This window comes from Molothrus ater, chromosome 1 (genome assembly GCF_012460135.2).
Source record: "Molothrus ater isolate BHLD 08-10-18 breed brown headed cowbird chromosome 1, BPBGC_Mater_1.1, whole genome shotgun sequence".
In the NCBI taxonomy this organism is placed as follows: domain Eukaryota; kingdom Metazoa; phylum Chordata; class Aves; order Passeriformes; family Icteridae; genus Molothrus; species Molothrus ater.
This window is the reverse complement of record NC_050478.2, coordinates 8,113,376-8,126,999: the sequence shown is the minus strand read 5'-3', so window position 1 is coordinate 8,126,999 and position 13,624 is coordinate 8,113,376. Positions and strand designations below refer to the sequence as shown.

At 40.8% G+C, this 13,624-nt stretch overlaps 1 protein-coding gene across 1 annotated transcript in view; it reads right to left on the bottom strand.

The window, feature by feature from the left end:
• Positions 1-13,624, bottom strand: part of DPP6 (dipeptidyl peptidase like 6) — a 417,816-nt gene that overhangs the window by 53,721 nt on the left and 350,471 nt on the right. Inside the window, 2 exon segments of the mRNA XM_036398554.2 lie at positions 1,824-1,921; positions 3,296-3,450. Coding sequence (XP_036254447.1) covers positions 1,824-1,921; positions 3,296-3,450 — 253 coding nt within the window.

The window sequence follows — 13,624 nt, the reverse complement described above, 5'->3', positions numbered from 1 at the left end:
ACAGACATCCACAGCACAGCAAAATGGAAGGGACACCTTGCTTGAGCCCTGCCAGGAAGGGTGAAGCCATCCTGAGTTTTGCAATGGACTTCCACATCCCAGTAAAGACATTTTTGGTTTGATTTGAATCATCTGAGACTGAGATAATTGTGCAGCAGACTCGTTCATGCCCCAGCTTTCCATGGCTGCTTCCTGGAGGCAGGAATCCCAAACATGACGTGTGACTCTACAATATGAATATCTACAGTATGGCCAAAGTCACAAACAGCACAAAGAACAGACAGGGATTTATTACAGGCCAAGGGACAGGCAGCAGCCCAGCCCATGGTCCCTGGGCACAGACACTGCCTCACATCCAGACTGGAATTGTCTGAGTTTTTCCATTATTTATTTGTTTCTGGCCCATGCAAGGGCCAGTGAGGATTTCTGCACTTGAGGGAGATAACATAATCCCTCAATTTGCCACCTGAGATGCAAATATGAGAAATAAGCTGGGTGATGATCAAATTTTGACCATCTGCAGATGAAACTCTTGAGGTCCAGTAGTTTTCACCAAAATAAAAAATGCCTGTCAGGCACTGACTACTTTTCACCCTTCAATTTCAACCCCTTCCCTTCACTTTCTTTTTTTCACAGAAGAGCAGAGCATTGGAGAAAACTTGATAAAAATGTTCAGAATGAAAGTTATTTAAAAAGGACAAGTGATCAATATTGTACATTTCCCCACCAATGTTTTCCCATCATCAGCTTTGCTTGGTTTTTTTTTTCTTTGTTATTTTATTTTATTTTATTTTATTTTATTTTATTTTATTTTATTTTTTGTTTTAACTGAAAAATATCCAATTTCTGTAGAAAATTTCTGGCTTCTTTCAATTTTGAAAGAAAAAAGGCCGTGGCATATCTCCACCTTATTCTCAGCTTTATTAATTGTACTAAATCACTTTGCTCCAGATAAAAAGAACACGAAATACCACTCTGTCCTTATATCATCTGCACTGAGCACACTGAAATGCTTCAGCTAGGATGTGTCTGCTGGAAGATCCTTATCATCAGCTTCCCCTGCTTTCTTGAGACTCCCTTCTGTAACTGAATGTACAGTACATCCCTCTTGCCTGTTTTAATAACATTTTATCACACTAATCTTCTCATTTCAGAAAACATATGCATAATGAAAATACACCCCTATTGCTCTGGCAGCACTACTTCTATCATCCCTAGAGATGAGAGATGGCAATTGCCATGGTTTTGATGAAATATACAGGCACTAATTAATTATGATGTATTTTGCATCATTTTGCAATATTGATTGCAACTAAATAAATTATGGCCACCCATAACCATATAGAACAAATTTATGAACAACACTTGGATCCTGCAGTCAGAAATTATTGCTGTAATTAAAACCTTTCTGAGTCTCTCTGTTTACAGAGAATGCTACCAAAAGAGAAATTATATTGTTCAGGAGCCACCATTCTGTTACTGTGATGGGGATACTGTGATCCTGAATTCCCACCAGCTGTACACAGGTCTGAACTTGTATTTTTGAAAGGCAAATACCCATTTGATTTGGCCACAGGTCATACATCTTCTTTTGCATACATCTGTTTGGATTATTTCAAAGTTACTCAGTGTAAGTCTGTTATAATATAGCATTCTATAAAATACATGTAAAAAGACAAGTAAATGGGAAAAAAAAGCAGATTTACACAAAATGAAACTTTTTGATAGCAGCACAGAAAGGCCCAGTGTTAAAAACTGCAAAATTATCTTGAAAAAACCCCAAGGGAACTGAGGCCAGCATTGAAGGGTGAGAAAGCACCTACCTCATTCTCTGATCATCTGGGGGAGTCATTTCCAGGTCATGAGTGGGTCCATTCAGACCAATCACGTGCAAAGAAATAGTTGGATTTTCCATTCCAGCCTGGATTTTAGAAAAGAATAAATTACCATATCATACCATCATACCCTATCATCAACCACAGAATGGTTTTGATTTATTGCATCTGCGTGGGTTATGAAAAGCATTCCCATTGACCAGGATATGGATTGGACTGCTGTGATCTTTCACAGGGAGTTTGCAAATCTAGGGATGTGGTACAGAGGTGTGGAGAGGCTGGCAGGCACAAAAAAAAGGGCAATTTTACTCAGGACATTTCTAACCTTAGTAAAAAACCCTACTTTTCATGGCAGCTAGAAATTTTGCTATTTCCTGCACCTTTTGACAAAAGATTGTCTAATAGCATGATGGTTGATATAGTGAAATACTGATCCATTTAGTACTGTAGGAAAGGGCATCTCCTGCTGAACCATTGATTTCCACAAAACCTGCATATTTGTGGGTATCTCTCCTGCTAAAGTATGCTCCAATTTGAACCAGCATGTCAGGTCTTAGGCAACCAGTGCTTAAAGCAAGAAACCCAGAAGGAATGAGTGCAGCAGACCCCCCTGTGCTGCTTTTAGAGCAGGAAATGGCAGCAATACCAGCAGCAGTGAGTCTGTGCTGCTGGAGAGCTGTGCCAGTGCTGTGCACTCCCTGCAGGTCTGCAGGCAAGGGCAGATTGACTCTTAAGTCTTTTTCTGTCTTTCAGGCACAGCAAACCTCTAAAACCACTGTCTCCTCTGACATTAGGCTGTCCTGGATATTCTAAGTCCAAATACTACATTTTCCTTCTATACAAAAGTGAATGTATGCAAATATAGAATATATGTGTCTGTCTATCTATGTATCTATCTGTCTATCATCTATTATCTATATCTATCTATCTGTCTATCTCTATCTGTTATCTATCAATCATCTATATCTATCTGTCATTATCTATCTATTATCTGTCTATCTATCCATCTAATCTATCAATAAAAAAAAATCTAAATAGAGAAATGTATCTAAATATAGAAACATGTCTAAATATAGAAACATATCCAAAGACAGAGATAAAGAAATTCCAAGCCCTCAGACACCAACAAACCCATCCTGGAGACAAACCCACAGCTAACATCAGCTTCCACCTGTTCCAACATGGAAGCACAATTGCTTTTTTTGTGTGTAAAAAGCAAGGATTTTTAAATTTTATTTTCATTGTATATAGAGTTACTAATTCTCACAGAACCAGAAAAGTGCAATTTTACAAATGCAGCTAAAGAATGTGCTAAATGCACATTTGCTGAGGAACAGCTGATCTGTTTATTTTCATTGCTTCTGAGTGTGCATTATTAGTTTCCTGTCTGAGCCTACTGGAAATAAACAATTATTTCTTTCTGATAGAGCAGCAGGAATTATATTTTTATTTTCCCTTACCTTTGGATAACGATATGTTTTAACAGTAGGGTAAAGGATGCCTGTATATATTGGGATCTCCATGGTGGGGACTCTGGAGGCATTAATTGTTGCATATGCCAACCTGGTGCCATCAGGAGACCACCAATGAGCAATGTGAGTCTTCAAGATCTCCTCTAATTAAAAAAAAAGAGAGAGAGAACAGAAAAGAAAAGGCTATTAGAGGTAAATTACTAGTTAGCAATAATGAAAGAGTGCAGATACGAAAATCCCAGTCTAATCACAGCACAGGGAGGATGCCACAGGAATGTCAATCAAAAATACTCATCAAATTATGCCACATACACAAATGAGCACAATTGATAACAATTACTCTGTATTTATAGGTTATTAGGCTTAATTACCTTTGCTGAAGAAACACCCAATTATTCATATTAGTACACACACTCATGGCAGCATAAAAGGCACTGCTGCTCCTGCCATGTGTCCTGCACATCATTAGGGTTCAGACTAGACACATGTCAATCAATTTAAACAGTGTTTATACAAGTGCTTCAGCAACAATTTAAATATTCCTAAGTTTGGTTGCCAGTTGGGAATAAATAAATATAGAAATTTTCTGTAACTTATGAAAGGCTGGAACTTCAAGATGCCAGGCCATAGAGTCTGTGCCTTGGATACCATCTTGACTTTTATCCCTGTTTCATTTCTTAAATCACTTTTGCAAGGCAATTTGCCATAAGTAGCCAGGATTAGAGACTGATCCTTTATACCACTGAAATTTGGGATTTTTGAGATTTCAGTAATATAATTACCAATGAAAAGGTGCTCAGAAAAATGCAAATGCAAACATGTCAGAGTTCAATCATGTAAGGAGAAAACAATATTGCCATCATGTGAAATTATTTTTAAGACTGTCAGAACCTAGTTCTTATTAAATTCAAATTCAAATTTAAATAGCTGCTTATTTCTAATAATTTTCATGTAATTGAATGTCCTTCATTGTAAAGATGAGTTCATCTTACAGATCTGCAGAAAAGCTATAAAATTCACTCTTGATCCAAAGTGTCTCCAGTAAATGACATTTGGAAGACATTAACTTGGCTTTTTAAACCTCCCATTTTGTGAAAGACAATAATGTAATACATTTTCATTAAGAGGCTTAATATCATGTGAGTCATTCCTATTTAAACCACCAGAAGGGCTTGCATATGCTGTACAGATTGATGGGCAGGAAGATGGGTCCCATTACTTTCATGTGAGAATAAAAATTAGAGAGGCTATCGAGTGTTTCTAAGCCTTCACCATGAAGTCCTGCTGCACAGGTCCAAGCAGCCCCAATATCTGCTGCCATCACTGCTTATTGGAAAAAGGGGTGAGGATTTTCTGAGTTCAGACCCACCAGGTTTGTACAGCACCCTCTGATGACCCCCCAGTCCAACCAGGACATCCCTCAGGTCTGAAGAGTAAAAACTCACCAGACGCTGTTTAATTAAAAAAAATAAAAATTGGATGAGCAATCCTTGGAGAACAGACAATTATATCCATCACAGGGTAAATAAACACTTTGTTAATCAAGACTTGCATATGGCTTGGAATAAAACTCAAGGTAACATCAGAAAGGGTGCAAGGGAAAGCTCATCCTCTATACATATGGTTTTCAGAAATAACAAATTAATTAATCAATTCTTAATGGCAGCAGAGAAGTGGGGTTTTCGAAAGATATTTAGGAGGTTACAAATGTTTCATGGGAAAGCACATCTGGCAAATTTGCTTTGCTGCATTGTCCCACCTGTTATATGTACATTTAAAAGATTCTGCTTTTGACTTTTATATTGGTTTCCCATTAAAGAGATAATGAAGAGCATAAAGGAAAAGGAGTAAAGATGGATGGCACATGAATCATTGACATTTTAACATTAATTAGGAATGACTTTATTCAGCAAACATTTTCTCCAGGATCTCAGACTTAATGAAGCAGTTCTGCTGAAGGTCACATACCCAGAAAGGTTTTAGTGCAGGTTTTGTGGTCCTCTGTTAATGAGATTTAATTGAGTGAACCTTTGCCTTGAAACAAAGCCAGGACCTTACTGTTATTAGAGAGATCAGTTAGTTTTAGCAAACCAGAGAACAGTCTCATGGACTACAGAATGGATTAGTACCAGAAAGTTCTTTCAGCTGAAAGAAAAAATTATTTGCAATTTGCTCTTGTAGACAGTTTATTCATTGTGTTTGCATCTAGCACATGCTCTGAAAATCAGTTTCATTCAAAACTGCTGAGTTTTTCTAAAGTTAGTTCAGATCCTGCCTCATGTGTGAAAAAACAGATTCTCCTTATACACTAAAGCCCCCTAACATATTTGGATCATGACCTGACTAAGAGCATGAGGCAACAATTGATCAAAACTTTTGCCCTCTTCCCCGGAGTTTGCAGTCACTGAGTGCCTCATGATGCCAGGATGCTGTGAGTGAGCTGCTGATATTCCTCGCAGTCAGATCCTGCTGGCTTGGTCTCTTTCTTTCTCCACAGTTTTGCCTGCCAGCCACAACAAGGCATGCAAACTTGAAAAATAATGAGAATAAAGTGTGTGGCTGCCATAGCTGAACAAAGGCTGCTCAGAATTGCTGGCTGGCTTCAAGCACAGGGTTTGAGACAAGTTGTTCCATCTCAGCACATTTAGTAATGAATCACTCTGAAACAGCTGGATGACCCTGCTCTTGAGTGGTGACTCTTCAGTGGGGACATGTATTGGCCAGTGATGTGTTTGTGCTCAGGGAATGTTACAGGATGTGTGTTTTAATCCTTTTTTTTCTAGTTGAGTATGGCTCAATTGAATGATCATTTCAAATGTGTGAAACCAAGAGTCTTCTAAGTTGCCAGACCCTCAGGAAGAGAATTTGAAGTCCTAGGTCAGAGTATGTTCAGTGACAACTGGGCATATATCCCTCTTAGGGACTTCAATGTCATTGGAGGAGAACAGCAGCTGGAGGAAATACCAGAGGTGTGATGAGAGGAATGCTCCCTTGTCAGGGTACCTGTTGCTGATTCCCTGGCTTCTGGGACTCTGGCTGGGCCCTCCCAGGGGGAGACCCTTCTGGAGTGGTTTTGTGTCAGGAAAGAGAGACACAATGGATTTTTTTGGTCTTCAGGTTCTTGTTTATTGTGATCTTATCTGGAGTTTTGCACGCTGTCCACACCAGGCTCAGCACACTGGAGAAGCACCGCAAAAATGGCCAACAATCTCTTGTCCCATGGTCTTTTAAAGCTAAATTATCCAATTAAGAACTGACACCTGGATTATTTCCCTTTTTAACCCAATAACTGATCCCTAAAACCCTGCAATGTGGACTTTTCCACCCAATTATAAAATGCCACCCAAACCCCTGAAGAAGGAAGAAGAAGCATGAGGAAGAAACCCAGGATGACACCCTGTGCCCTTCATCTTGCTGCCATCCACAACATACTAAAAATCCTAAAACCCAAATTTCCCACCTAAGTGATAGATACACTACTGACACACCTACACTACTCTGTACAATCTACATCACACCCTAGTGGATTCTGGTCTATTCTAGAGTTTAGGAAACTTTCTCCATGAATGAGGGTCAAAGTCAGTGCTACCCTCAGGGTCAGAGCACCCCAGAGCAGACAGAGAAATATTCCCAGTGCCCCGGGTTTCCACACTCCCTGAGCTGAATTCAAGGCTGCTGCACTTGTGCATTATGTGGGTGGCTGTCTTTGGGATCAAGACCTGAGAAATACCCAGAGTGAACCAGGCTGCCCAAAGAGAGAGTGCTGTATCTTCTGAAGGATGTGTTTCCTGCACCATCAGGGAGCAGAAGGAGAAGTCCCTCGTGGTGGTTCTCAGCTGCCAAGTAACAGGCTGTGGTTAATATGGGATTGGATGTAGCATTTGGCTATGATACCATGTGGGTAATCCCTGGAAAGAATATGAACAGTGGATCAGAAGTTGGGTGGACATTTCTAGTAGGTCTGTCATCAAAAATTAGCCCAGCATGTGTAAAATTAAGCAGGCACCCAGATTGTTTCAAACTGCAATTTAATTCCAGCAGCACTTGTAAGAGCAGTGAAATGGGAGACTTTTATCTCACTTCAGGTAACAAACTTCTCAAGGAATCACAGCAGATGAATCTGGAAGAGACCCCACAAATCCTCTGGCTCATTCCTCCATGGATAATATCCACCCCAATCCTGTAAACATCATCACAAGTGGATTTTGCTATTCCTTTTGATACTTGTATAGCAGCTTTAGCCATAGAACTCAAACATTTATAATTATCATGTCCACCTCTGTCTAAGCATTGAACAGTCCAGTGAAGCGCATTCAGACCTCTGAATTCCTTGATAGACTCAAGGCAGGGAAAAGCACCAGGCCTTTATCTTATGCCACCTCTGTGGCAACCAGCAGGTTCTGGACAAAAAACCCTGTTGTATGCAACACATTTGTAAATCCACTGAGATGGTTTTAATGTTCTGAACCATAATCTGCCACTGGGGCATTTCTAAAGACATTTCCATGACAAATCCACTTCCCAGGCTTGCACAGAGCCTTAGACTGGCAGAGTTCCTCTTTGTTAATAAACACATACATGTAAATGGCCATGGAGGTTTCTTCATGCTTTTCTAAAATCCAGATAGTTCTGCAGCCTTTGTCCATCCTGAGCCATACTTGTGAATTTTGCCTTTCTGCTGAGGGTGGCAAAGTTCTGGCTTGCTGTTTGGAAAAGATGAAGCCTTCACCAGTGACTGGCTGAAAAATCCATTGGTAGCTTAGGGATTGCTTCCAATGATATCAGGAGAAAAAACTGATAAAAAAGATAACTTACAATTAAAAAAAAACAAACCAAAACACCTTTTCCTGGGCCTTCTTGTTAGAAGACACAAATAACTTGTAATTTTTAAGTGTGAGTTAACAAAAAGAGAGACTTGCACAAGAAGACAAAGATGCTTGGCCAGGCCAATACTCTGACAGTCTAACCTGTACCTTTGCCACGGTTTTCTATCTCTAAAAATAAAATAAATTAAAAAATCGAAGATATCAGCAATTTAAGGTTCAAAAGCTCTCAGGACCAGTGTTATTTATTGCTGATTTGGTAAACTACAGCAATTCTGGGGAGCATAACCAATGGTTCTGTTTGTGTGATGTATTGTAGCTGATGCTCAGATTATGAAGTATTTGGTGTGCTGAAGACATTTTGCTGTTTTATTAAAACTGTTAATAAAAAGGAATTTCAAGCAAAATGAAATCAAAGCCTGACATAAAGCCTGTGGTTTACATTGGGAAAGAAAGCTCAAAAGAAATTGTCAGTAGGATGCATCAAAAGAACATGAGAGGAAGAGAGATCAGAGAACAGCAAGAGGGTCTAGGAAAGGAGAAAACAAAGATTTCTGAGATAGTGAAAGCCCAAGGGTTCTCATAGAAACATCAAATAAATACAAATGCTTATTTGACAGCTGCCATCTGTTTTAAAATCAATTACTAGATCATCTCAAAGCACCAACCACACGTCCAAATCAATTACTATTGTAGAGTGGAACGCAAGTATTTTTATCCAGTTAGGGAGAATTTATTGTTCATATTCTCCTTTACTGACATGTGTTTCAGGGATGGCTGTGGAAAATGACCTTTTATTCTATGCAACCAAATTTTTCTCTCAGTTGCTGTAGAGTAGGTCTACACTGACTTCCACTAAATCATTGTAATAGATATAAAACGAGTGCAAAAAAGTAGTTATGTGTATGCAAATAGTATAAAACTGTTTTAGATTACCATACCCAATCTACATTTTCCTGTGTTGACATTATTTTGTGCTGATGTCAGCATGGCTGCACTGCTGCACTATTGATTTCAGAGCAATTAATCCTCTTTCACAGTTGTCTAATTGAGCCAGGTGGAAAAAAAATTGCAATTTTGCAGGGTTGCTGAACAATTCAACAACCTTTTGTAGAAAATATAAAAATTTATGTGGCTGAGGTCAAGCTATGGGCTCAGCCCAATTCCACAGTTCCTGACACCAAGATTAGCTTCGCTGGTGCTGATAACACCAAGGGCTGGGTTTGATCCCTGTGCAGGCCACTTTGAACTCAATGATCTTTGTGGGTCCCTTCCAACTCAGAATATTCTGTGAATCTGTATGCAAACAGCAACCCCTCTCAAGCTGCTCATGCTCTTGTCCAAGAGATCCTTAAGAAAAATGAGCTGCAATGCTGCCAGAGATCCTTAGGAAAAACAAGCTGCAATGCTCACCCCTGTGACCCTTTATTCCTACCCAGAGCACAGAGTCTCCTCTGCCACTGACAGGCAACAAGCTTAGGAAGAATAGACTATTTCTTGAGGATGTGTTTTAGAGAGCACTTTAGAAATACCAAATCCTTGATCCAAAATCTCATGGTGGAAGGTGAGCAGCTCCTGTGTGTTTGGCAGCCATGAGAGGGTGGCAGCCCCTCATCTCAGGGAAAGGAGCCCAGCCAGGAGTTCTGCATCTCCTCAAGCACAGGGAAGGTGAGAGCTGCAAGTGTCATTAGCTCCTCTTAGTCACCTGGTTTAATTGCTTGGACAGAGGTTGTTTTCTGCTCAGAATGTTGTGCTGAGACAGCAGGACAGGGTTTGGCCACTGCTTTTGCCTCCCTGGTTGCCAGATGCTGAGGGCCAGCAGAGAAGCTCATTTCAGCAGGGTGGTTCATGCTGGGCACTGAGGAAAACAACTCTTCTGTGTGGTCAGCAGGATCATATCTTGTCTCCACATCTCTGATGTACCCCAGAGCTGCTGTGCAGCCTGAGCCAAGCCCAGGCTTGGCAAATGTCAGAACCCAGGAAATTCCTCTGGCTGCCTTGGAGGACTTGAGATGCTGACAGGTGGCTTGGAGACCTTGGCACAGAGTCAAAAACACCTGTGCCTTTGATTTTAGCCCTTGGAAAAAACAATTTCCAACTTTATATGAGGACTCACAAGCCACAAAAGTGTAAGTAGAATGATAGCTAGTTTGTTACAAGATAGAAAAGCAGCATTTTGAATTTTTAGAATGGGGGTTCAGAAGCCAAGATGGAGGGATTTGGGTGTGCCTTGTCCTTCTTCTTTCTTCTTCTTAGCCTCCATCTTCTGGGTGATGTTGGCACTTTTAGATTGGTTTAGAGTAGAAACACACTGTCTAACATAGGTAATATGTATTGGAAAGTTATTGTAAATAATTTACATGTAGTTTTTAGTATAAAACTAAAGTGTGCCTCAGCCCAACCTGCTGGACAGATCTCAGCGGGTCGGAGAAAGAATATTATAATAGCAAATAAACAACTTTGAAAACCAGAACAGAAGAGTCCTGACTCCTTCAGCTTCCAGGCTGGGAAAAGAGACTCTCTAACACATCTTGGGGTCATCCTGACCACAGAGACTCCGAGAGGCAAACAGGCAAACCCCACTCAATGTGGACACAAATGGGCTGTGGTCCACCTGTACTGCTGTGAGAGGGAGGAGTGTGACCGTGTTCACAGGGGTCTGAGGATGAGGGAAGAGATGAGGATCTGACTCCATGTTTCAGAAGGCTTGATTGATTATTTTATGATATATATTATACTAAAACTATACTAAAAGAATAGAAGAAAGGATTTCATCAGAAGGCTAGCTAAGAATAGAAAAGGGAAGAATGAATAACAACAGCTTGTGTCCCAGACTCTCTGTCCAAGCCAGCTGGGCTGTGATTGGCCATTAATTAGAAACAACCACATAAGACCAATCACAGATCACCTGTTGCATTCCACAGCAGCAGATAACCATTGTTTACATTTTGTTCCTGAGGCCTCTCAGCTTCTCAGGAGAAAAAATCCTAAGGAAAGGATTTTTCAGAAAATATCATGGCTACAGAGGTGGCTCTGGGTGACAACACCACAAGCTGCAAAGCTCTGGAGGCAGACAAGTCACTGTGGGATGCTCGCTGGTACCTGGCCAGGATCCCTGAGGGACCACACAGGAATGAAGGGAAGTGTCCAGCAAAACCAGAGGCAAATCTGCCAGGCAGCCTGGCCAAATCCTGACCACTCCAACCTGGCCTCCTCATCCACACTCCCAGCTACCAGCAGTAACCACCGATGTTTCTCTAGGACAATATTTAGGACACCCATCTCCAAGAAGCAGGACAAGAGCATGGGACCAAGCTCCTGACAAACAGAAGAGGTTTTCTGAGGCTATTAAATTCACCCTATTTCAAAACTGTTATTTTAATGTGGTTTCATTGTTTTGGTTTTGGTTTTGTTTGTTTGTTTGTCCCCCCTGACCCATTGATTCTTCTAATTTGTTGTGTTTCCAACACTGAAGGATTCTGTGCTTGCCATGTGAGTCAGGGCATTAGGAATGTTGTTTATAAGGTTATTGGCAAATAGCTGCCAGAGTTTCTTGAGTGTTTGATTTGCTTGAGGGCTTCAAAAACTGGATTATTGAACACCTGCCTGATCCCATCTTCAGGTAGACTCTACAGCCCCTACAGAATACACACAGGAGGCCAAGCTCAGACTGCAATAACTAAGAAATCATGAATGTTTAAAATCTCCCTCAATCATGCAAATGCATTTGTTGGAAAAAGCCCCAATCAACCAACTAACAAAACAGACACACACAAGTATGAGATGTCAGCTGAGACATACAGGTGGATTCTTACAAATAAGAGAAGAATTCAGCTATTTGAAAATAGTCAGAGTGTCTCCTCCAGGCCACCTTCACACTGTGACGCACTGAGTGCACCCAGTGTTCACCCAGCTCTGCAAATCCCCCTTGAGGGGCAAAAAGCCGTGGAGAGGAGCTGTCCTCCAGGTTTCACATGGATCCTGGGTGCCCAGCAGGATCAATGAGCAACTCCTCAGGAGGTTTGGCACCTCTCCAGAGCATCACAGCAGGCAGGTAGGGTTACCAAGTGTCATACACAAAGCCATACTATCCTATTGGCACATCAGTATTTTGGGGCCTGATTTTTAGTAAAAGCTGTCCTCTTTCAAATAAACATACCAGAAAAATGTTTAGTTGCCTCCACATCCTCCCTCTCCTCTTTCTAGAAGTTTCTTTCTCTGTGTTTCTGGGTTTTTGTCACCTGTACCCCATCTTTAGGAATCCTTAATTTTCAAAAGCATTGATGATTAATGCTCACAACTGCTCCTAACAATTAGTAAGTGTCCTTTGGTTGTGTGAGTCATTCTCAGTGTCAATGACAACCTTTGGACCATGGTGACAAGACTGACGTGCAGATTCCAGCAGGGCTCTGATCTGTCAGGATGTTCAGATGTAATAATGAAAATGGGGTTTGAATTATGAAATGAGAAATATTAGCCATCCTACCCTCAGCTATTCCTGTTTCCTGCACTCACTCCAAAGAGCAAATGCATCTAGGAAGCCCATCTGCAGTGGGAAACTGCTGTCTGCCACTAATGTACAATAAGAATGTGTTTTTCCATCACCTGGCACAAAGCTTAAACCCACAGCCTGTTGTCAGCTCCTCATGAAAGCCTGTTAGTAAAGGCACTAAATCTGTAGAAACATTTCCTGGCAGAAGTCTTCTGAGCAATTTGCAATGCAGGTCACTGATGTGAGAGTGAACGCTCACTGCAGGGTCCTGTTGTACCTTCTCAGTTGCTAAAGACCCAGAGCAGAGAGAATTCACATGGCCCAAATGAAGCAGGGTTCCTCACAGACAAATCCTTTTCTTCTTTACCCCTCTGCTGCCACTGAACAGGTTGCTGTGGCTGGAAATACAATTTGCTTATCTGTGCAATGCAGTGAGACAAATCAGGCCTTTCATTATATGCTGAATATTTCTCTATTCAGACATGCTCAAGCAGCTTCAACTTCACCTTTCCTTTAAATTAAAAGTTACAGGTTCTGTCTAACGAATCTGTGGGGTTTATGATAGGAGGAAGATGGACAGCCAGCCTTGGCACAGGGGATCCATTTCAATAGCTGCACACGTATCAAGAAAGTTCGTAATCACAAAACCCTCGGAATCAAAAATTCATTAGACGATTGCAATAGTTCAAGAACACAAGTGCCCAAAAGCAATCTCTTTTAATGTTTCATAAAGAAATATGAGAGATAAGAAGACTGAACAGCCTGACATTGCTGTTGAAGAACTTGATTCATCAACCCCATGGATTTTTATCAGCACTTGCACAAGCTGTCTTTCATGTGAATTGCTTGCATGATTTATTCACCCTGAGCAGCACCTGCTAGTCACCTAGTCTGAGTGCTAATAAATGTCAGTTAATATTGCAAAATACAGCCCTGCTTTATGAAATGGGAACCAGAGCACACTGACTGAATTTAGTCTAGCTCCTAATTCCTTACCCAGTT